Raw genomic sequence first — 20,689 nt, forward strand, 5'->3', positions numbered from 1 at the left:
TTTTAATCTTGTTTGCGTACTGCGATATCAGTGAGAGTTGTTAATTGCTATTTAACTACCATTGTGAATGTCAGTTATTTTTATATAAAGGTTCGCTATGTAAAACTACAGTTAGGGGTCGTGTCAAATGAGGAAAAAAAAGAGGCTATATGAAGGATGCGTCTATGCCTTGTCTGTATCTTTATCGTCGGCAGGCTCTTCGGCTCCGTTTGCATTCTTGCTCCTAAAACGCAAGCTGAGCTCCTCAGTCAGGACCCGGCAGAAAGTTGTCTGTGTGCAGGATGTAGTAAAACACAGTATATGATAATATACTAATTGTATACGACTGTTGCACTGCGAGCTCAGGATAGTGATTCCTTGAGTGACGTCATTGAGATCCTACCTTCTGCTCTGCCGCATTGCTGCGACTCCGGGAGGAGAGCTCCAGGACGGCCAGCAGGGCTCCCAACGTCAGGCCCAGTGCAAGAACCACAAACATGCCCTTGAGACTGTGCGGCTGCACAGCTGTGGACTTGGCTTTGTCCAGCATGCAGCTGCTGGCCCACCATTTACTCTGAAGATAGGCCAGCTCACCCGCCTCGCTCAACTGCAGGATGGCAACGCTCAGGTTCTTGAGGATTGGAGAACCTGTAACGAAATATAGGACTTGTAAATGATCTGAAAGTAACACTTTTACTGTGGAGAAATACAATATATTGCAATAATATTTATTTAAAAAATATATATTTTTACCATAGAGATGATTTCCTATTGTTATATGCACAGTGGATAGATACTAAATCAAATGTTTTATTCTTACTCTTATTAAAGTGTATTATTTTTAGTGCTATTATTATACATAATAGTACTTTTTTTTTTAAACTACAATTTAATATGTTAATCAGGTACTGTTTGTTTTTTTTTGGCTGATATTAGAGATCAATATCAGATCGGGACACCCCTAGTTAGGACCCAACACCATTCATGTTAAAGCCTTGGCGAGTGTTGTTGAGAATGTTAAATCGTCTCACCAAGCGTGGCAGCTATGCTGTATCCCCTCATGCCGACCACCTCATGTGTTCTGACCAGATCACAGTGACGCGCCACGGCCAAGTCAAGAGAGACGGACTCTCCTATGAAGGCAAAGTTGCCCTCTTTTGCCCGCTGGATGCCTTCATCCATGGACGACACAAAACTTTCACTTCGCTCCATGTGCTCATAAATCCTGCGATACACCGGGTTGTCGGAATTCTGTCCGAAAGAGAGGAAAAGAGAAGAGAAGATACAAAACCCAAAACTAATGAAGTTGGCACATTGGGTAATTCGTAAATAAAAACAGAATACAATGATTTGCAACGTATATTCAATTGAATGGACTGCAAAGACAAGATATTTAATGTTCGAACTGAGAAACTTAATTTTTTTTTGCAAATAATCATTAACTTAGATATTAATGGCAGCAACACATTGCAAAAAATTTGACACAGTGGCATTTTTACCACTGTGTTAACTTACATGGTCTTTCCTTTTAACAACACTCAGTAAACGTTTGGGAACTGAGGAGACCAATTTTTTAAGCTTTTCAGATATAATTTTTTCCCATTTTTGCTTAATGTACAGCTTAAGTTGTTCAACAGTCCAGGGTCTCCGTTGTCGTATTTTAGGCTTCATTATGCACCACACATTTTTAACGGGAGACAGGTTTGGACTACAGGCAGGCCAGTCTAGTACCCACACTCTTTTACTATGAAGCCACGCTGTTGTAACACACGGCTTGGCATTGTCTTGCTGAAATAAGCAGGGGCGTCCATGATAACGTTGCTTGGATGGCAACATATGTTGCTCCAAAACCTGTATGTACCTTCACAGATGTGTAAGTTACCCATGTCTTGGGAACTAATACACCCCCATACCATCACAGATGCTGGCTTTTGAACTTTGCGCCTGTAACAATCCGGATGGTTCTTTTCCTCTTTGTTCCGGAGGACACGACGTCCAGAGTTTCCAAAAACAATTTGAAATGTGGACTCGTCAGACCACAGAACACTTTTACACTTTGCATCAGTCCATTTTTGATGAGCTCGGGCCCAGCGAAGCAGCCGGCGTTTCTGGGTGTTGTTGATAAATGTCTTTTGCTCTGCATAGTAGAGTTTAACTTTCACTTACAGATGTAGCAACGAACTGTAGTTACAGACAGTGGTTTTCTGAAGTGTTCCTGAGCCCATGTGGTGATATCCTTTACACACTGAAGTCGTTTTTTGATGCAGCACCGCCTGAGGGATCGAAGGTCCGTAATATCATCGCTTACGTTCTCTGAACCTTTTGCTGATATTATGGACCGTAGATGGTGAAATCCCTAAATTCATTGCAATAGCTGGTTGAGAAATGTTGTTCTTAAACTGTTTGACAATTTGCTCACAAAGTGGTGACCCTCGCCCCGTCCTTGTTTGTGAATTACTAAACATTGCATGGCACCCACCTGTTCCCAATTAGCCTGTTCACCTGGGATGTTCCAAATAAGTGTTTGATGAGCATTCCTCAACTTTCTCAGTCTTTTTTGCCACTTGTGCCAGCTTTTTTTAAACATGTTGCAGGCATAAAATTCCAAATGAGCTAATATTTGCCAAAAATTAAGTTTTCCAGTTTGAACGTTAAATATCTTGTCTTTGCAGTCTATCCAATTAAATATAGGTTGAAAAGGATTTGCAAATCATTGTATTTTGTTTTTATTTACGATTTGCACAACGTGCCAACTTCACTGGTTTTGAGGTTTGTAGAAGCAAGGAGGAATAGTTCATCATAACACACCTTGAAGAAGGCCAGAGTGGAGGATGCGCTCAGGCATCCATATTGGATCACATCCTGATTGGCCAAGTCCTGGAAGCCTTTCACCGTCAGCTGAGTGGACTCGGGGCTCTTCGAGGAGCTGAGGTTGGAGAAATAACAAGCCAGGATGACCACGGCGGCTAACCACCAGCTGCAGCAGACGACCCGGCCGGAGAGCGCTCGGGGGTGCGGACCGGCACCTGCAGGCGACAGGAGGAAAGACGTCACATGCAGAGAAAACACAGAAAAAACGTCAGATTATGCGCCTTACCTTGCAGGGTCAGCGCCCCGACTGCGTACCAAAGACTGTAGGCAAGGCTGAAGGTGTTGCCTTCACTCCGAGGACGACGCCACTCACACGGGCTGACTCTGGAAAAAACACAACCATCATAACTCATGAATACTTGTGAATACTTTCCGGATGCACCGGAAAGTATTCACAGCGATTCACTCTTTCCACATTTTGCTAGGTTACTGCTTTATTACTGAATGGAAATTCAATTTTTTCCCCTCAAAATTCTTCAGACAATATCCGATAATAATGTGAAAAGTTTTTTTAAAGTTTTTTTCCAGAACTTTCCTCCAGAAGGTCTTATCTTTGTCTATGTGATGTCAGATGAAACAAAAATTGAGCTACCTACCTAGTTTGACCCTGTAACAGATCATTTCTATTTGATGTTTCTCCACCCACCTGGACACGATGGAGAGGCAAGCGGCGGTTGCCAGGTATGCAACAATGATGCCAGCCCATGTCTTGGCTGAAAAGGGGGCGAGGAAATCGAAGAAGCCAGTTCCCTCGGAGATGTCTTTCCTCATCAGGATGCTTATTCCCGTCTGCATGAAGGGTTTGGTCATCCCGACCGCCTTCTCCCGAGCCGCCGTGAGGGTCAGCGGCGCGATGGCCAGGTCGGCCTCCTGCCAAAAGATGAAGCCTTGCAGCAGCAACTCCTTTATTGATGGTTTTTCGCTTCTCACCCCTCTCACGACTTCGCCGACCATCCCGTTCCAGTGCCCGTTGTCATCCTGCCTGCCGTAGGAGCCATCTTTAACCAGGTGCACTTTGTACTTGAAGCCCACCTTCTTGGCTACTTCAGACAGCAGGTCCATGCAGAACCCTTCCAGCTGGGAGCCTTGGGACATTGTGTAAGGCTCTTGCTGCACAGTCAAAGGAAGCAGATAATTCAAAGATGATTTATTGTACATGCAGCGTTATTAGGAATGACAGAAAACTCACCATTATTGTTGTGATCCTCAGCTCTGCTTGTGCTAATAGGGGAAAAAAGGAACAATATATAAATATAATAAACCAAAAAAGGGGGAAGAATATTTATTCTTGGTAGAGTTTAAATTCTTACAAAAATAATAGTTAACTATATAAAAAAAAAGAGACAACTATGAACCTTTGGCAGAGTTTAAAAATCAAACAGACGTAATTATTTCAATCTAGTTTTTGTAAATATTCATCCTTGTAAAGTTTAAATATGTAAGTTTTTTATATTAAAAAATTAACAAAAAATACAAATCTGCATTCTTGAACGCATTGAAATATAAAATAAAAAAACAAGAGAAAGTTATTTTTCTTTTGCAGTTTAAAAAATGTATAAGAAAATAAATACATTAACAAAAAAGGAGAAAATGTTCATCCTTGTCTTATAGTTAGGGGATCCCGACTTTCACTTCCCATATGATCCCAATTTTGGAGCCTTGATTGTTGGCCGATACCGATATTCACCCGATACAATACCAGCAGGAATCATAGTACATATTTACATTACTTTTGTAGTGTGAAATGTTAGAAAGGGTTCGATCAAATTATATTAGTCAAACAGAGAACAAGGTATGAAAAAAAATAACAGTTATTTGTATTTCTTTATGGTGTGGAATGTTAGAAAGGGTTTGATCAAGTGAAATTAGCCCAACAGAGAACAATGGTAATGACATTATTAACGTTATAAAATCTGAAAAGTTTTAGAAGCAGAGTGTTAATTTGTGTTTTGGTGACACTTAGTGGCCATGATAATTCATTAAATTAAGGGCGTGACCCAGGAAGTTGAATGATCCAGAAATGTTTGTTACTGGATACTTCCTAATATGTGTCTGCATTGGATACTTTGTATGTGTAAATAACATTTAACTATAATTTATTAATATTGACAAATGTGCTGTTTCAGGCTGCAATATTGTACATTTAAGGACATTCCCAAATATTCAGTGTTTTATCGTTCATAGTTAATATTGTAAATCACACATTCTTTATTTTCATGTACATTCTGGGTGTCTTACTCAGTAAAAAAAAAAGTAAACTTCCATTCCGTCTTTTAAGGCAGACTGTCATAATGTTTAAGCATTCAATCAGATATTATTGTGAGGTTTTGTATTAGTGTTCCTAAAAATAGATATACCGGCCCCCAGACACTTTTTTTTCTCTAAATTTGGCCCCCTGAATCAAAATAATTTTCCAGGCCTGGTCTAGCTTATGTGCTATTGTGTGCTTAGCTGTTGTGTAGCTGCTACCTCCTGGTAGCTAAAAGCCTACCATGTATACCTTTTGGTAATGACTTGACTAAAATACAAGGAAAGACCACACTTGTGTGCTTAATTGGGGATATTTAGGTGTCAACGGCATGGCTAGTCAGCTTTGGACAAATAAACGCAATGCAGTAGAAAATGGATGGATGGATGGATGGATGGATGTTGTGAATGTGATCTTTTTTGCTAATATTGGACCAATATCCGATATGAACATCAGATTGGGACACCCGTAGTTATAATATTAGAAAATAATTAACAATTAAACCCATTTTCAATATTGGAAGAGTTCAAATTTAAAAAAAATGTCAACCAAAAATGTTTGAAATATACGAGTTAAAATATCAAATATATGGAATTAAATAAAACAAATATTTTGAAAAATATGCATCCTTGTCGAGTTCAAACATGAAAAAAAAAAAAAAAAAGAGTTTTTTCTTGGCAAAGTTTAAATATTAGAAAAACAAAATAAACCACAAGAAAATTGTGTTTTGTTTGTTATAGGACAGTATTAAATAACTAGATGAGGCAATTCCTGAAGGAATTGCATGTGAATGCTCCAATGCTGAAGTTAAGCTGAAATCCTGGATTGTTTTTAGAATTTTTGAAGTAAAGCACACAATTCCCAAACAGGCTTAATATTCTTAAGTTGGAACAGTTTGGATCAGATGAAGAATGTGGGAATTGTGGAACTTTGAAGAATATCCCATTGATTTCAATGGGAATTTCCCCAAAATTGGGGAATTTCAGGAAACAAGGGGATTTATTTTTTTTAAATGGTAAAAAACTTGAATGGTCTGAATGAGTTGGTGTTGGAATTTTTCAAATCGGTCGAGAAATGTTGAAGTAGTAACATGTTGAATTGAGAAATGGTATTACGGAATTCCTGGAATTTCGGGGAAAACCGTGAATTTTTCCAGTTCAAAAAACAACTTTGTTTTTTGTCCTGATTAAGAGGAATGCTTTGACGGTGGAACGGTTCAAATGCGTTGAAAAATGTGGGAGGAGTAGTCGCCAGAAAAAAGGGTGGAAACAGGGCTTTGGAAAACCAGGAATTTTTTTTAACTTGGAAAAAAGATAGTTTAAATTTCCAGGTTGGTGGAATGTGTTGAAGGTGGAATGGTTTGAATCGGTTGAAAAATGTGGAAATGGTGGAAGTGTGAAAAATGGCCAATTTATTTTGAATAGGAAAAATGTCCCGGAAAACCTGGAATTCTGGAAAATCTGGGAATTTTTGGAATTTGTCAAGGGAAAGCCCGCGATTCCCGAATAGGCTGAACAGTTTGAAGTTGGAACGGTTTGAATCGGGTGAAAAATGTGGAAGGTTGAGCGTGCCAAAAACTGGAGAAGAAGAAGAAGTTTAAAGAAAACCATGTGTGTGAACGCATTGGAGCATTCACACAATTAGAAAACCAACAAGGCAGCATGGTAATTTTTCATGTCCATCCCAAATGTAACTAAATCAAAGAGTCCTTTCTTTGTGTACTTGATTTGAGTCATATTCTTTTTCTTCTGGCCACGCTTGTCTCAAAACAGTATTTAGTTAAAGGTCGTCAATAGCATGGCGCTGTGAGACCAGGGAGGCCAGTCAAAGAGCATCAAAAGCTTTGATTCAGGCTAAAGTTTTAGGGGGGCTGCATCACCATGAGGCAGGGGGGGGCTTCATCCTACCAACCGTCGGATTTTCCTTTTCAAACGATGACACGTATACAAACATTTCCAACCCCTGTCACTCTGAAACACACTAGTTCTTTGTTGTGTGCCCCACAGTGATGATTTATGACTATTTTTGCATGGAAATCAACGGGATTTCTGCACCCTTTGTCCATCTCAGCAGTTGGACAGGATGTGGAGGGTCCCTTTGATACACAGCTGAGCTGACAGATTATGCAGTTATGTCATGTCAAGGGAGTGAAAACACACAAGGAGTTTGGCAACGGAGACGAGGAAGTTGACCGGGTCACACTTTGACATGTTAGGCTCCAAACAATACATATTTTGTGTTGAAAGGAAACTATTTAATATTAGTTCATGTCTGCAAGTTCCTTACCTGCGGCGCATGTTCCTATGTTGCAGAGGAGTCCAACACAGAATAAAAAGAAGCCAAACAGCATTCTGATGAGTTGACTTTGCCTATACTGTGCATTCAAAAACAAGTAGTGGTCATTATATTGCATTTTTTTATGAAAACATAAGAAATGATTATCATTATTAATAATACAAGCTTTGATGGAAATGTCTTACCGCTGCACCTGAGAAGAGTCCAAGTCAAGGGGGTACAGCTGGACAGAGACCTCAAGACAGACTGAAGTGAGCCGCCCAGTGATCTGAGGAGGCCAAATTCATGAAGGACATCTTTTGTGGGAGGAGGCTGTGGAAGACAATTGGAGGGGTGGGATAGAAGCAAGAGGCCTTCCATATTTGTATTTGCTTACTGAACGTTATTACAAGCTTTTGCAAAATTCATTTGAAGAATTGGAATTCCCTGCAGGATGTTTAGTTGAAATTAGAATTGTAGGAAATGGATTTAAGTCATTTGCAATTGTGATAAATTCCTTTTAGCTAATAGGATAATTTGTCAGCAAACACTAAAATCAAACACAAATTCCCTCCATTTTGAATAATCGAATTAAAGGCCTACTGAAATGAATTTTTTTTATTTAAACGGGGATAGCAGATCCATTCTATGTGTCATACTTGATCATTTCGCGATATTGCCATATTTTTGCTGAAAGGATTTAGTAGAGAACTACGACGATAAAGTTCGCAACTTTTGGTCGCTGATAAAAAAAAAGCCTTGCCTATACCGGAAGTAGCGTGACATCACAGGAGGAAGGACTCCTCACATTTTCCCATTGTTTACAATGCAGCGAGAGCGATTCGGACCGAGAAAGCGACGATTACCCCATTAATTTGAGCGAGGATGAAAGATTCGTGGATGAGGAAAGTGAGAGTGAAGGACTAGCGTGCAGTGCAGGACGTATCTTTTTTCGCTCTGACCGTAACTTAGGTACAAGGGTTCATTGGATTCCACACTTTCTCCTTTTTCTATTGTGGATCACGGATTTGTATTTTAAACCACCTCGGATACTATATCCTCTTGAAAATGAGAGTCGAGAACGCGAAATGGACATTCACAGTGACTTTTATCTCCACAATTAATCAACGAAGCTCTTTAGCTACTGAGCTAACGTGATAGCATCGGGCTCAAATGCAGATAGAAACTAAATAAATAAACCCCTGACTGGAAGGATAGACAGAAGATCAACAATACTATTAAACCATGGACATGTAAATCAGTGGAGGCTCCTCCATAGAGGTGGAGGAGGCCTGGCCTCCCCAATAATTTGAGAGAAGAGAGAGATTTAAAAAAAACAATAAATATATTTATTTTATTTATTTATTTTAACAAAAAACATATTTTTTATTTTTTATATTCATATTATTTTAGTTTTGTTCATAAATCTAAATGTTCCCATGGCTAAAACCCAATATTGCAATTGTAAAGCAACAGGCCAGATTTCCCTATCAGTTTGTATTAAGGGAGGCCAGGCCTCCCCTAGGAAATTAGCTTCTCATAGAAGTCAATGTAATGCATGCTTTTTCATGCCAATATGTGATTGGCCAGATCACTGAAAATGGGTGGGCAACGGAGGCCTGGCCTCACCATGCATTGTGTCCAGGGCTGAAAGATTGACATTTTGTTCGTCCAATCACATGCTACTGGTTCATTTGGAATCAATCCTTTCCTTTCCTAATCAACACAGAAGCCATTTTGAGAATTCGCCAGCCACTTCAGTCAAACAAACACTCGCCATAGTGGCTACGAGTGTCCTATCAACTTGTGCTTTTCAGGAAATTTAGAGAACACCCCTGGCTATCATCCGTGAAGTTTATAGCTCATATAGCCAAATACTTTTGCTTAAAACGACCTCGGAAATCGGCGAGATTCTGGCGCAATTTGAGATCTTGGGCTGGAGATAGATATGCGTTAACGTTAAACCCTTCACTCTAGGCATTTCTCCTTGAGTTGACAACATCTCTGAGACAGATTTCGAAAGCAAAAGCTGCTGCTGCTAATCGCTCATTGACATTTATCTCTGTAGTTTGGACATTTTTACAGTTGAAGTTTAGCTCATTGTTTTCCATCCAGTTAGCTGTGTGTGTTCGAGCAAGCCTAGATTAGCCAGGCAAAATGGATGTGAGAGAGGAAACAAAACAAAAAGCAGAGACAAGACCGTTTTTGCAATCAACGTTACAGTTTTTTTTTAATCTGGGGATGGATGGCTGAGTTGGACACGTTCTGGATCCACACGACCTGTGAGTATTCTCACTACTTTGCTCTCAAGAAATTGCAGTACAATCTGAATTACTTTTTGGATGAACTGGGTGTCTACCAGTGTTACACCACTAGTTCTCAGTAGTAATAACACTCCATTTCATGTCTCTCAGTAGATGAAGCCAGCTGCAACCCGTAGAGTGGAGTCGTGGAGAGAGTCCCTCGCCCCTCAGCTAAACCAGAGGTGGGTTGAAATCTCTACCAGTGTTATACCACTAGTTCTCAGTAGTAATAGCAGTGTTACACCACTAGTTCTCAGTAGTAATAACACAAAATTACATGTCCTGTATTTTTTTTTCTGAAAAAAATGGCCTCCTCAATTCTGGAAGTCACCAGCCTCCACTGATGTAAATACACGGTTAATAGTTTCCAGCTTGGCGAAGCTTAACAATGCTGTTGCTAACGACGCCATTGAAGCTAACTTAGCTACGGGACGGCGGCGGGCGTTGTAGCTTTCGACGACACCCCGGCCGCCATCAGAGTCGGCAAGAAACATATTTCCCCAAAGTTACGTACGTGACATGCACATAGCGACACGCACGTACGGGCAAACGATCAAATGTTTGGAAGCCAAAGCTGTACTCACGGTAGCGCGTCTGCTATCCATCTCAAATTCCTCCTGGTTGTGTTGCTGTAGTCCGCCGCTAATACACCGATCCCACCTACAACTTTCTTCTTTGCAGTCTTCATTGTTCATTAAACAAATTGCAAAAGATTCACCAACACAGATGTCCAGAATACTGTGGAATTTTGGGATGAAAACAGAGCTTTTTGTATTGGATTCAATGGGTCCGAATACTTCCGAATCAACCATTGACGTCACGTGCATACGTCATCATACATAGACGTTTTCAACCGGAAGTGTGACGGGAAATTTAAAATTGCACTTTATAAGTTAACCCGGCTGTATTGGCATGTGTTGCAATGTTAAGATTTCATCATTGATATATAAACTATCAGACTGCGTGGTCGGTAGTAGTGGGATTCAGTAGGCCTTTAAGTAAAGCACTCTGGCAATAATTTACAAATTTGAATTCATCGCATTAACTTCTATTTTCTACCACTTGTCCCTCTCGGGGTATCACATCAACTTATCTGTAAGTAATGGTAAAAATAACAGGGCTGTGTACTTTCCCCCTGGCTCTTCTCCCTGTATACAAACTGCTGCACCTCCAGTCACCAGTCCGTAAAGCTGCTCAAGTTTGCGGATGACGCTACCCTCATCGGGCTCATCTCGGATGGCGATGAGTCCGCCTACAGGAGAGAGGTGGACCGGCTGGTGTCCTGGTGCAGCCTTAACAACCTGGAGCTGAACACCCAGAAAACAGTGGAGATGATCATGGACTTCAGGAAAGTCACAGCCCCACCATCCCCCCTCACCCTGATTGACTCTCCCACCCCCGTCTCCATTGTGGACTCCTTCTGGTTCTTGGGCACCACCATCACCCAGGACCTCAAGTGGGAGCCGACCATCAGCTCCCTCATCAAGAAGGCCCAACAGAGGATGTACTTCCTGCGGCAGCTGAGGAAACTTAAGGTGCCGACCGAAATGCTGGTGCAGTTTTACTCAGCCATCATAGAGTCCATCCTCACCTCCTCCATCACCGTGTGGTTCCCCAGCACCACAGTCCAGGATAAGCATCGACTGCAGCGCATCGTACGTGCTGCTGAGAAGGTGATTGGCTGCAAGCTCCCATCCTTCCAGGACCTGTCCTCCTCCAGGACCAGGAGGCGTGTGGGTCGGATCACAGCTGACTCTTCTCATCCTTGACACAAACTATTCTCCCCTCCCCCCTCAGGCAGGAGACTACGGTCCATCCAGACCCACACCTCCCGCCACCTGAACAGTTTTTTCCCCTCGGCCATCAGGCACATAAACAATAACTCCTAACAGTAGCTCCTTTGAATTCCTTTCTAAGTCTATAACAAGATATGATAGCTCAGTTACAGCTCTTGTTATTACCAAATCTGTGTTATATGTGTTTTATGTTGCACGATTGCAAATTCCTAGTTTGTGAACCCATTCTCAAACAATGGCAATAAAAACTATTCTGATTCTGATTCTGATTGTAATACTATGTCTATGAAATACTTAAAAACATTAGCGTATGTAATGTATGATTCGGGAATACACCAAAATCATCGATTGGAGTTTCAATTGTATTTCCTGTTTGCAACCTCAATTCAGATTTAGAATCAGAATCAGAATAGTTGTATTGCCATTGTTTGAGAACGGGTTCACAAACTAGGAATTTTTCTTGGTGCAATCGTGCAACATAACACATATAACACATATTTGTTAATAAAAGAGCTGTAAATGAGCTATCAGATCTTGTTATAGACTTAGAAGGAATTCAAGGAGCTACTGTTTACGGAATTTGGCAGATATTAATTTTTTTCAGGAATTTCGTACACACTTTTCCATTAGTATGTATATTTTGTTTTTTTTATATGCTTCAGTTATTAAAAAATGTGTTTTTCAGCTGTCATTGATATTTTGGTCCATAATTAATACTCTTATATTCATACCGCCATCATAGTATTTATAAGCCCCAAATATTACACAGCACAGAATCAAAGCTATACATTGAATTATTAGAATACATTATTTGCTTATTTGTTTTATCTTACGATCACTTTTCCCTCAGAATAACAGGTGTGTTTCCAGAGTTTATTATAGAGTCTATAGAAGGCCAAAAGGCGCGCAAACACATTCCGTTGTTTTTCTCACCACTTCCCTGTTAGAAACTACACACCGAGTGCGATGAATCAGCTGTACCAAACCGGCCAATCGGATCGCGATGCGCTTGGCCCGCGATGCGAAGCCCCGCGCTCTGATTGGCTGCAGACGTTTTTTCCAAAAAGGGGCGTATTTTTCGAGCCATCTTGACCGAATATTTAGCCATATTCGAGGTACATTAATTCGATATCTTCGCGGTAAAGCCGCCGTTTGAGTATGCACTGGCACAGTTAGAAAGGTTTTTGTCCCGGCCATGTGAACGGTCGGCTTTGTGGAAACAACAACGGTTTACCGCAGCGTAGAGGATGACGCCGTCGCTCCCCAAAATGACCGGCTAAGCTAAGCTAAGCTAACGGGCTACCATGTCCGCCTCGGTTCGAGTCTGTCACTTTGCTTGACATTTTAGTGGTGTTTTTTTTTCTTCCTTGCTGTTTGTCACTCGCACCGGTAAAGACCACTTCTCAAGGTAATACAACACGTTCAGCGTTGGAAGTCTAATGTGGCGACGAGCCATTTTGTTGTATTACTTGCGTTTGTGTGTGGTTGTTTGTGCCCTCCTATTATCACAGTAATATAGCCTTATTTGTGTCATCATGTTTTACCGCGAATGACTACTGGTACAAACAGTAGATGCAGCAGTGTCCTGTAATTAAATGTATACAAACATGTAAACACTGTATGTCAGCATGGTGCATTATGTGTTTTTGCTGCTGTTGGCATATATAATTGTGTCGCTGTGTGTTGTGCGCTCAAAATGGCTGACGGACGTAGATACTCGGTTTGGTATTTAGCGCTCCTCAACCAAACTATGCACAGCAACAAGAGGATAGGGAAATGTGATTGGACGTCGAGAAACGTGACAGCTACTCTGTCTCCTGATTGGACAAAAAAAGAGACACTGACGGAGGAGGCGTGTCAATACAGACATACACATGCCAGCCGTAACATTATGTACACACGGAAAGTGTCGAAATAGCGCTGTATAAACCACTGTTTTTCAACCTTTTTTGAGCCAAGGCAAAATGTTTTCCATTGAAAAAATCTCGAAGCACACCACCAGCAGAAAACATAAAAAAATGAAACTCAGCAGCCGATATTGAGAGTAAAAAGTCGTTCTCACAATTGTTGGATATGAATTCAAACCATAACCATTCATACATCACTATAGCTCTTGTCTCAAAGTAGGTGCACTGTCACCACTTGTCACATCACGCCGTGACTCATTTGGAGTTTTTTGCTGTTTTTCTGTGTGTAGTGTTTTAGTTCTTGTCTTGCGCTCCTATTTTGTTGTTGATTGTCATGTCATGTACGGATGTACTTTGTGGACGCCGTCTGCTGCTCCACACGCTGTAAGCCTTTGCTGTCGTCCAGCATTCTGTTTTTTTTTTACTTTGCAGCCAGTTCAGTTTTAGCTTTGTTTTGCATAGCCATCCCTAAGCTTCAATGCCTTTCCTTGTCTTTTGTTTATTTTTGGTTTAAGCATTAGATACCTTTTTACCTGCTTATTGTTAAAAAAAAGTTAAAGTACGCATGATTGTCACACACGCACACTAGGTGTGGCGAAATTATTCTCTGCATTTGACCCATCACCCTTGGTCACCCCCTGGGAGGTGAGGGGAGCAGTGAGCAGCAGCGGTGGCCGCGCCCGGGAATCATTTTTGGTGATTTAACCCCCAATTCCAACCCCTTGATGCTGAGTGCCAAGCAGGGAGGTAATGGGTCCCATTTTTATAGTCTTTGGTATGACTCGGCCGGGGTTTGAACTCACGACCTACCGATCTCAGGGCGGACACTCTGATCACGACAAACCATGTTCCCGACATCTACAGAGCAATTCGCTACCTGCTGACACCTAGTGATATGGAAGACTATTACACGGTTACTCTGCAGATCTCTAGACAGCACAGACACTCAACAACGGAACATTTGCGGATTATATTTAAATGATAAATGGGTTATCTTGTATAGCGCTTTTCTACCTTCAATGTAGGGATACCACACTTTTAGGATCCGATACGATACAGATACTTTTTCTTGCATTTTTCATCGATACCGATACCAATAATTTCTTATTGGCAATTTTTTGTCAGTCAAAAATATTATTACTATTGTTATTATTTAAGACAAATCACAAGACAAATACAGACCATTTATACCACATTTATTATGGTCAATATATAATAAAAGTAAAATTAAAATAAATAACATAAATATCAAAAATAAATTAAATATTATATATAATAATAACTATATATTATATATAATAATAATTAAATATTAGGGCTTTCCAATTAACAGTCAAATCCGAATTGCAAGAAGCTGCAGTTATTTTTTAAAGTTTGTGATATAATTAGCAATTAATGAAATATGAAATAGGCTAATGTTTTCGAAATGTAAGAAATCATGTTACAGCTTAAAACCAAAATCACATTCAATCATATATTCAAGATTTTCTTGGAAAAAAATAAAACTGTAATGCAAAGATGAAGAATCTCCAAATTGTATCTCTTTCTTATCTTGTTTTAAATACTCAAGCAATTTTCAACTAACAGTAAATTCCCGTGTGTGGAAATTATTTGAATTTAGGATAATCATTTAAACAAAAATATTCAGTAAACATTACTAAAAAAAAAAAACCAATGCCTGTTTTAAGTCAACAATTGGACAACACTGGATATGCCTGGCTGCATCGCTGTCGGCTGGCTGTGTGTGTTGCACGTTGACGACGCTCATTCGCTGTCTCCTGTCACGTGACTGGGCCAGCTCTATACGCTGCCAGGTACAGGGGTGTCCCAGCACATAGTAAGTTAAGTAAGTCATCAAAAACATCTGAAAGTGATGCTTGCACCCCCACACGCCGTTTTTTGGTTTATATCGATACTTTTTTCAGAAAAGTGATGCCAAATGAGTAGCGTGTGAGTATCGATATATCGATACCACAGGATCGATACACACATCCCTACTTCAATGTACTCAAAGCGCTTTTGACAGTATTTCCACATTCACACATTGATGGCGGGAGCTGCCATGCAAGGCGCTAACCAGCAGCCATCAGGAGCAAGGGTGAAGTGTCTTGCCCAAGGACACAACGGACGTGACTAGGATGGTAGAAGGTGGGGATTGAACCCCAGTAACCAGCAACCCTCCGATTGCTGGCCCGGCCACTCTACCAACTTACCCAATTAGGTGAAATTACATAATCTCCCACGGCACCCCAGACAATATCTCACGGTACACTAGTGTGCCGCGGCACACTGGTTGATAAAACACTGGTATAAACAACACGGTTGTATAAAGAGTATGCCATAATAAAGATACAACTTTTTCCTATACTATGCTTGCGTTATGTGCAAATGATTCAAATTTCCCTGGAGTTTAAACATGAATTGCAGCAATGTTGTTTATTATTATCCTGACAAGACAATGCAATTTCTGTCAAGCTGACATGTACAGAAAAGTGAGAAATTTTGGGGGGAAAAATTGTCAGTTCAGAGGTCTTTGATAAACTGAATAGAGCTGAATAGCTTAATGTTGGAATGAGTAGAATGCTTTTAGAAATGTGGAAGTAAAAAGACTCAAGTTCAACAGGAATGTGTGTTATGGAAACTGGGTCATTAAGGAAAGTTTGGAAAAATGGAAAACTGTTTTGACGATGGAATACCGTAATTTCCGGACTATAAGCCGCACCTGACTATAAGCCGCACCAGCTAAATTTAGGGGAACATACAGATTGCTCCATATATAAGCCGCACCCGACTATAAGCCGCAGGGTTTTGATGTGTAATTACCGTAGTATATAGGGGTTCCTGCTACCACGGAGGGGATTGTCGGGACAGAGATGACTGTTTGGGAACGCAAAGCGTCCCATTTATTAACAATAAATCTTTCAATCATTCAATCAAACTTTCACATCTTTGACATGGCGAACAGCATTCGTGCAGAGTACAAATAATACAACGGTGCAAAGTAATACAAAGTGCTCACCTGTACGTTATCAAAATAACCAGCCTACCGGTATATGAAAAGTCAGTCTTTAATCATTGTGTCATCGTCTTCCTCCTGCGTACTAAAACCACCGAAATCCTCTTCGTCGGTGTCGGAGAAGAACAGGCCGTAAATAAGCCGCACCCTTGTATAAGCCGCAGGGACCAGAACGAGGGGAAAAAGTAGCGGCTTATAGTCCGGAAATTACGGTAGTTGGAATCGGTTGACAAGTGTGGAAACCAATTTCCCTGGGGATAAGTGGTAGAAAATGGATGGATGGATGGATCATTAATGTTTGTCTAAGTAGTAACAATTCTCAAGTTCAAAGAGAATTTATGCTATAAAAAATGTGAAATTACAGGAAAGTGGACATTTTTGTAACGCCGGAATATGAAATCAGAATGATGTGGCTAATTAGTGTATGGTATCCATTTGAACAAGCTCTGACTGGAGGCAGAGCGGGGTTGTCCAGTAACCACAGATTTTCAACCATCCCACTCACTGCTGTTATGTCTTTGGGTAGAACACTTCGCCTACATTGCCTTCCGGATCCCTCACACAGGGAAGCTTCACTGACCAAGATTCTGAACCACAACGGGCCAGACAGGGTTTCTAGGCACAACACGGTTGCTGGCCGCTGCTCCTCAGGAACAATGGGTTAAATGCAGAGACCAAATTTTTCTGTACATTGTACACGTGATGATAAAGATCATCTTCTGCTTCTTAATATTCTCAATTTCTTATTTCTTTGCATCTGCAAGGTAGCTGGTGTCACCCCCCTGATGCAGAAGGAGAGAAAGTGGGAATGTAAGGCAGCTGGAAGAGGACTCAACATGGGTCGCGGACGAGGCAGAGGTCGGGGCCGGGGTCGAGGCTCAGCGGGCGGGTTGCGCTCATCGTCGCCCTACAGACTGCAGCTCTCTCCATCCAGGGAGACGCTGACGTACGCCCAGGCGCAGAAGATAGTGGAGGTGGACCTGGAAGGCAGGCTTCACCGAATCAACATCACAGATCTTCTGCCGGTGATCACGGAGGACGAGATGATGGCGCAGGACATCGCCGAGTGCAACAGCAACAAGGAGAACAGTGTTCAAACTCTGAGTAAAGTTCGCTTCTTCGGTAAACCCCCCAACAGCAAAGCAAGGAAGAGCGGTAAAAATGTGTCGCAGCAAAATAAACTATCTGGATCCCTGCAGCAAACTGGATCTACAAATTCCCTCCAGATTCAAAGTCCGCTCCCGGAGCCCACCTTTCGCGCGTTGGGTTCAGCTTCCCTTGCAGAGGCGCTTCCACTGCCTACATCCTACTACCGCTTCATCGAGAAATCCAGGGAGGAGCTGGAAAGCGTGGCCGAGTACGACATGGACGAAGAAGACCTAGCCTGGCTGGAGATGGTAAACCAAAAGAGAGTGTCCGACGGCCATGCCTCAGTGTCTGCAGACACTTTTGAGCTGTTGATTGACCGCCTGGAAAGGGAGTCCATCTTGGAGTCCCGCAGCCAGGCGTTGGCCCAGTGCGCTGTAGACGAGGACGCTTTCTGCTGTGTGTGCCTCGATGACGAATGTCTGAACAGCAATGTCATCCTCTTCTGCGACATCTGCAACTTGGCAGTGCACCAGGAGTGCTACGGAGTGCCGTACGTACCCGAGGGCCAGTGGCTGTGCCGCTGCTGCCTGCAGTCCCCCTCCCGCCCTGTAGACTGTGTGCTGTGTCCCAACCGAGGAGGTGCCTTCAAGCAGACCAGCGACGGACGCTGGGCCCACGTTGTGTGCGCCATTTGGATCCCGGAGGTGTGTTTTGCCAACACAGTGTTCCTGGAGCCCGTCGAGGGGGTCAAAAACATCCCTCCTGCCCGCTGGAAGCTCACCTGCTACCTGTGCAAACAGAAAGGCAGGGGCGCGTCCATCCAGTGCCACAAAGCCAACTGCTACCGGGCTTTTCATGTCACTTGCGCTCAGAAGGCTGGCCTGTACATGAAGATAGACCCAGTCCGGGAGACTGGCGTCAACGGTACCACATTCTCTGTAAAGAAGACCGCTTTCTGCGAGCATCACTCCCCAGTGGGGTCACGGCGGGATGGGTCCGGAGACGAGTCAGTAGAAGGGAGGCTGGTCGGGGGCAGAGGTAACAGGGGGCAGAGGTCGTATACTCAGAGCTCCCCCTCACCGCCAGAAAAGAAAGGGTCCAAGGGTCAAAAGAAGAAGACTACTAAGGGGACCAGAGGGTCCACACGTCGCTCCAATGTGCCTGTGCTGCTTGTACCTCAAATACCATCGCACAGGTGAGACCACGACAAACATCCTCTTTGGATTTGCTCAAAGGAAATACGGACTGAATGCATCTTGTCTGCAGGCTGAACAAAATCTGCACAGGAGTGGAGGTCCAGCGGAAAAATCAGTTCATGCAGCGGCTTCATAACTACTGGCTACTGAAACGTCAGTCGAGAAACGGGGTGCCTTTGATACGCCGACTTCACTCACACCTGCAGGCCCACAGGACGACGGAACAGGTATCTCATCCACCATTTTGCTGCATGTTTAAAGACAGCTTAGGTTTCAACTAAGTATTTGTGTGCTTTTTCATGTCCAGAAGGAGCCAGATGAGAAGCTAAGTGCCGCCAGAGAAGAACTGCGCTACTGGCAAAAGTTGAGGCAAGACCTGGAGAGAGCCAGACTTCTGGTGGAACTCATCCGCAAGAGAGAGCGGCTAAAGAGAGAACAGGTTTGTCGCGCATGACAAAGTCTTCCTAAAGTTAAGCTTTAAGGCCGATGGATTTCCTTCCACACCTCAGATGAAAATTCAACAGGCCGCTTTGGAGCTCAAGCTGACGCCGGCGTTGGTGCTCCTTCGATCCACCTTGGACCAGCTGCAGGAGAAGGACACAGCCAAAATCTTCTCTCAGCCTGTCAATTTATCAGAGGTTGGTTGAAACCTTTCAAGACTTTTTGTCCAATTCCAGGCAGCTGAAGTTGTCCTTTTTTAATGATCCACTGAGGTCCCAGACTACCTGGAGTTCATATCCCAGCCCATGGACCTGTCCACCATGCGGGCCAAGTTGGAGGGACATGCCTACTGCTCCATCACGGACCTGGAGAAGGACTTTGACCTTATGATCTCCAACTGCCTCAAGTACAACTCGAAAGACACGATGTTTCATCAAACAGCCTTACAACTACGGGAAGTGGGCGGGGCTGTTCTCCGCCACGCTCTTAGGCAGTCTCACACCATCGGACTGGACCCGAGCACTGGCATGCACCTACCGGAGTCTCCCAACAAACATGGCTTCTACCAGTGCACGTGGGATGACGGTAAGTGGGCATGGCTTGTTGTTGAACTCACAATTTGTTGGCATCACACGGTCACTGACATATTCTCTGTTTTTCTAGTCGACTCCCTCTTAGATCCTGACAACAGACTTCACCTGAGCACCGACGAGCAGCTCAAGGCCTTGCTGGAAAAACTGGATGTGGTGACGTCCATGCGGACTAGCGGCGGACGAACCAAGCGCATTCGATTACTGCGGCGAGAAATCAACGCTCTGAGACAGAAGGTGAACCCACCGCCACAGCAAAACCCTCAGACGGTTAACGCCAATGACAAGCAGGTTAAAGAGGAGGAGGAGGAGGAGGAGGAAGAAGCAGCCAAAGAAAAGAAAAAGGAAAACAAGAAAGCTGTGGATAAAGGAGTTGTCACAGCAGGTAATCTATGATTGTTTGCAAAAAGTACTCAACATTAACATGTCTTTTAATTCTCAGTGACTAGAATGTTTGTTAATGAAAAATAAAATCAGGAATATGCAGGGAGTGTGTAACTATAAAAGTGCATCATTTGGTGCCGATAAAAAACATTTAATTATGTAAAATATTATATTTTGATTTTTTTACTACATATAAAACACTTCCTTGTGGTCTACATAACATGTAATGGTGGTTCTTTGGTCAAAATGTTGCATAGATTATGTTTCACAGACCGTCTTCAAGCTGCTTTCTGACTGTCTATTCAGGAGCCGCCGTTTTGTTTCCTATTTACGTGGCTCCACTTCGATCGCGTCTTCTTCTCGCAGGCCATGTTGTAGTTTTTAGCGCTTCCATATGGAGCCTAATTACATATATAAGTTAGAACTAGTGCTAGATGATTATGGCAAAAATAATAATCACAATTATTTTGATTGATGTAGTAATCATGATTATTTACACGATTATTCATTAATTTGAAAACATGAGTATTTATTGTACCACCAAAATTCAACTTTCAAAAATATGGTTTAAAAAACGGATATAAATTAGTAACGA

The 20,689-nt window shown here is 42.3% G+C and overlaps 2 protein-coding genes across 8 annotated transcripts in view; one reads left to right on the forward strand and one right to left on the reverse strand.

Annotated features, from left to right (window-relative positions):
* si:dkey-183j2.10 (probable glutamate receptor) lies at positions 1 to 13,172 on the reverse strand. 4 transcript variants are annotated; one of them, XM_062037879.1, is made up of 13 exons: positions 11,267 to 11,565; positions 11,054 to 11,195; positions 10,260 to 10,982; positions 7,579 to 7,705; positions 7,385 to 7,472; positions 4,040 to 4,071; positions 3,781 to 3,960; positions 3,497 to 3,720; positions 3,077 to 3,174; positions 2,788 to 3,005; positions 1,011 to 1,230; positions 383 to 627; positions 1 to 270 (listed from the first exon to the last, which is right to left on the reverse strand). In XM_062037879.1, exons 5-13 carry the CDS (start codon positions 7,446 to 7,448, stop codon positions 163 to 165), a joined length of 1,389 nt encoding a protein of 462 aa, XP_061893863.1. In that variant the 5' UTR covers positions 7,449 to 7,472; positions 7,579 to 7,705; positions 10,260 to 10,982; positions 11,054 to 11,195; positions 11,267 to 11,565; the 3' UTR covers positions 1 to 162. The 4 variants fall into 4 exon arrangements, with proteins under 4 accessions (XP_061893863.1, XP_061893862.1, XP_061893865.1 ...); XM_062037878.1 differs by having other exon boundaries at positions 10,844 to 10,982; positions 11,054 to 11,565; XM_062037881.1 differs by lacking the exons at positions 10,260 to 10,982; positions 11,054 to 11,195; positions 11,267 to 11,565 and adding an exon at positions 13,016 to 13,172.
* Positions 12,550 to 20,689, forward strand: part of brpf3a (bromodomain and PHD finger containing, 3a) — a 21,107-nt gene continuing 12,967 nt past the window's right edge. For 2 of the 4 annotated variants that reach the window (XM_062037874.1, XM_062037875.1), the window contains exons 1-7: positions 13,703 to 13,762; positions 17,159 to 18,678; positions 18,750 to 18,906; positions 18,987 to 19,118; positions 19,189 to 19,317; positions 19,393 to 19,705; positions 19,784 to 20,095. In XM_062037874.1, the coding sequence (XP_061893858.1) occupies positions 13,718 to 13,762; positions 17,159 to 18,678; positions 18,750 to 18,906; positions 18,987 to 19,118; positions 19,189 to 19,317; positions 19,393 to 19,705; positions 19,784 to 20,095 (2,608 nt within the window). In that variant the 5' untranslated portion in view covers positions 13,703 to 13,717. Of the gene's footprint in view, positions 12,880 to 13,702; positions 13,763 to 17,158; positions 18,679 to 18,749; positions 18,907 to 18,986; positions 19,119 to 19,188; positions 19,318 to 19,392; positions 19,706 to 19,783; positions 20,096 to 20,689 lie in introns of those variants that run through there. The other 2 variants (XM_062037876.1, XM_062037877.1) reach the window with 2 other exon arrangements.

Source organism: Entelurus aequoreus, linkage group LG26, assembly GCF_033978785.1.
Source record: "Entelurus aequoreus isolate RoL-2023_Sb linkage group LG26, RoL_Eaeq_v1.1, whole genome shotgun sequence".
NCBI lineage: Eukaryota > Metazoa > Chordata > Actinopteri > Syngnathiformes > Syngnathidae > Entelurus > Entelurus aequoreus.

Excerpts from the sequence above, each read along its gene's own strand:
- si:dkey-183j2.10 (XM_062037881.1), bottom strand. The coding sequence starts at position 7,448 with ATGCTGTTTGGCTTCTTTTTATTCTGTGTTGGACTCCTCTGCAACATA. Across the intron at positions 3,175-3,496 it reads TGCCTCTCCATCGTGTCCAG|AGTCAGCCCGTGTGAGTGGC; the intron begins GTGGGTGGAGAA and ends TGTTTTTTCCAG. Across the intron at positions 628-1,010 it reads CAGCATAGCTGCCACGCTTG|GTTCTCCAATCCTCAAGAAC; the intron begins GTGAGACGATTT and ends ATTTCGTTACAG.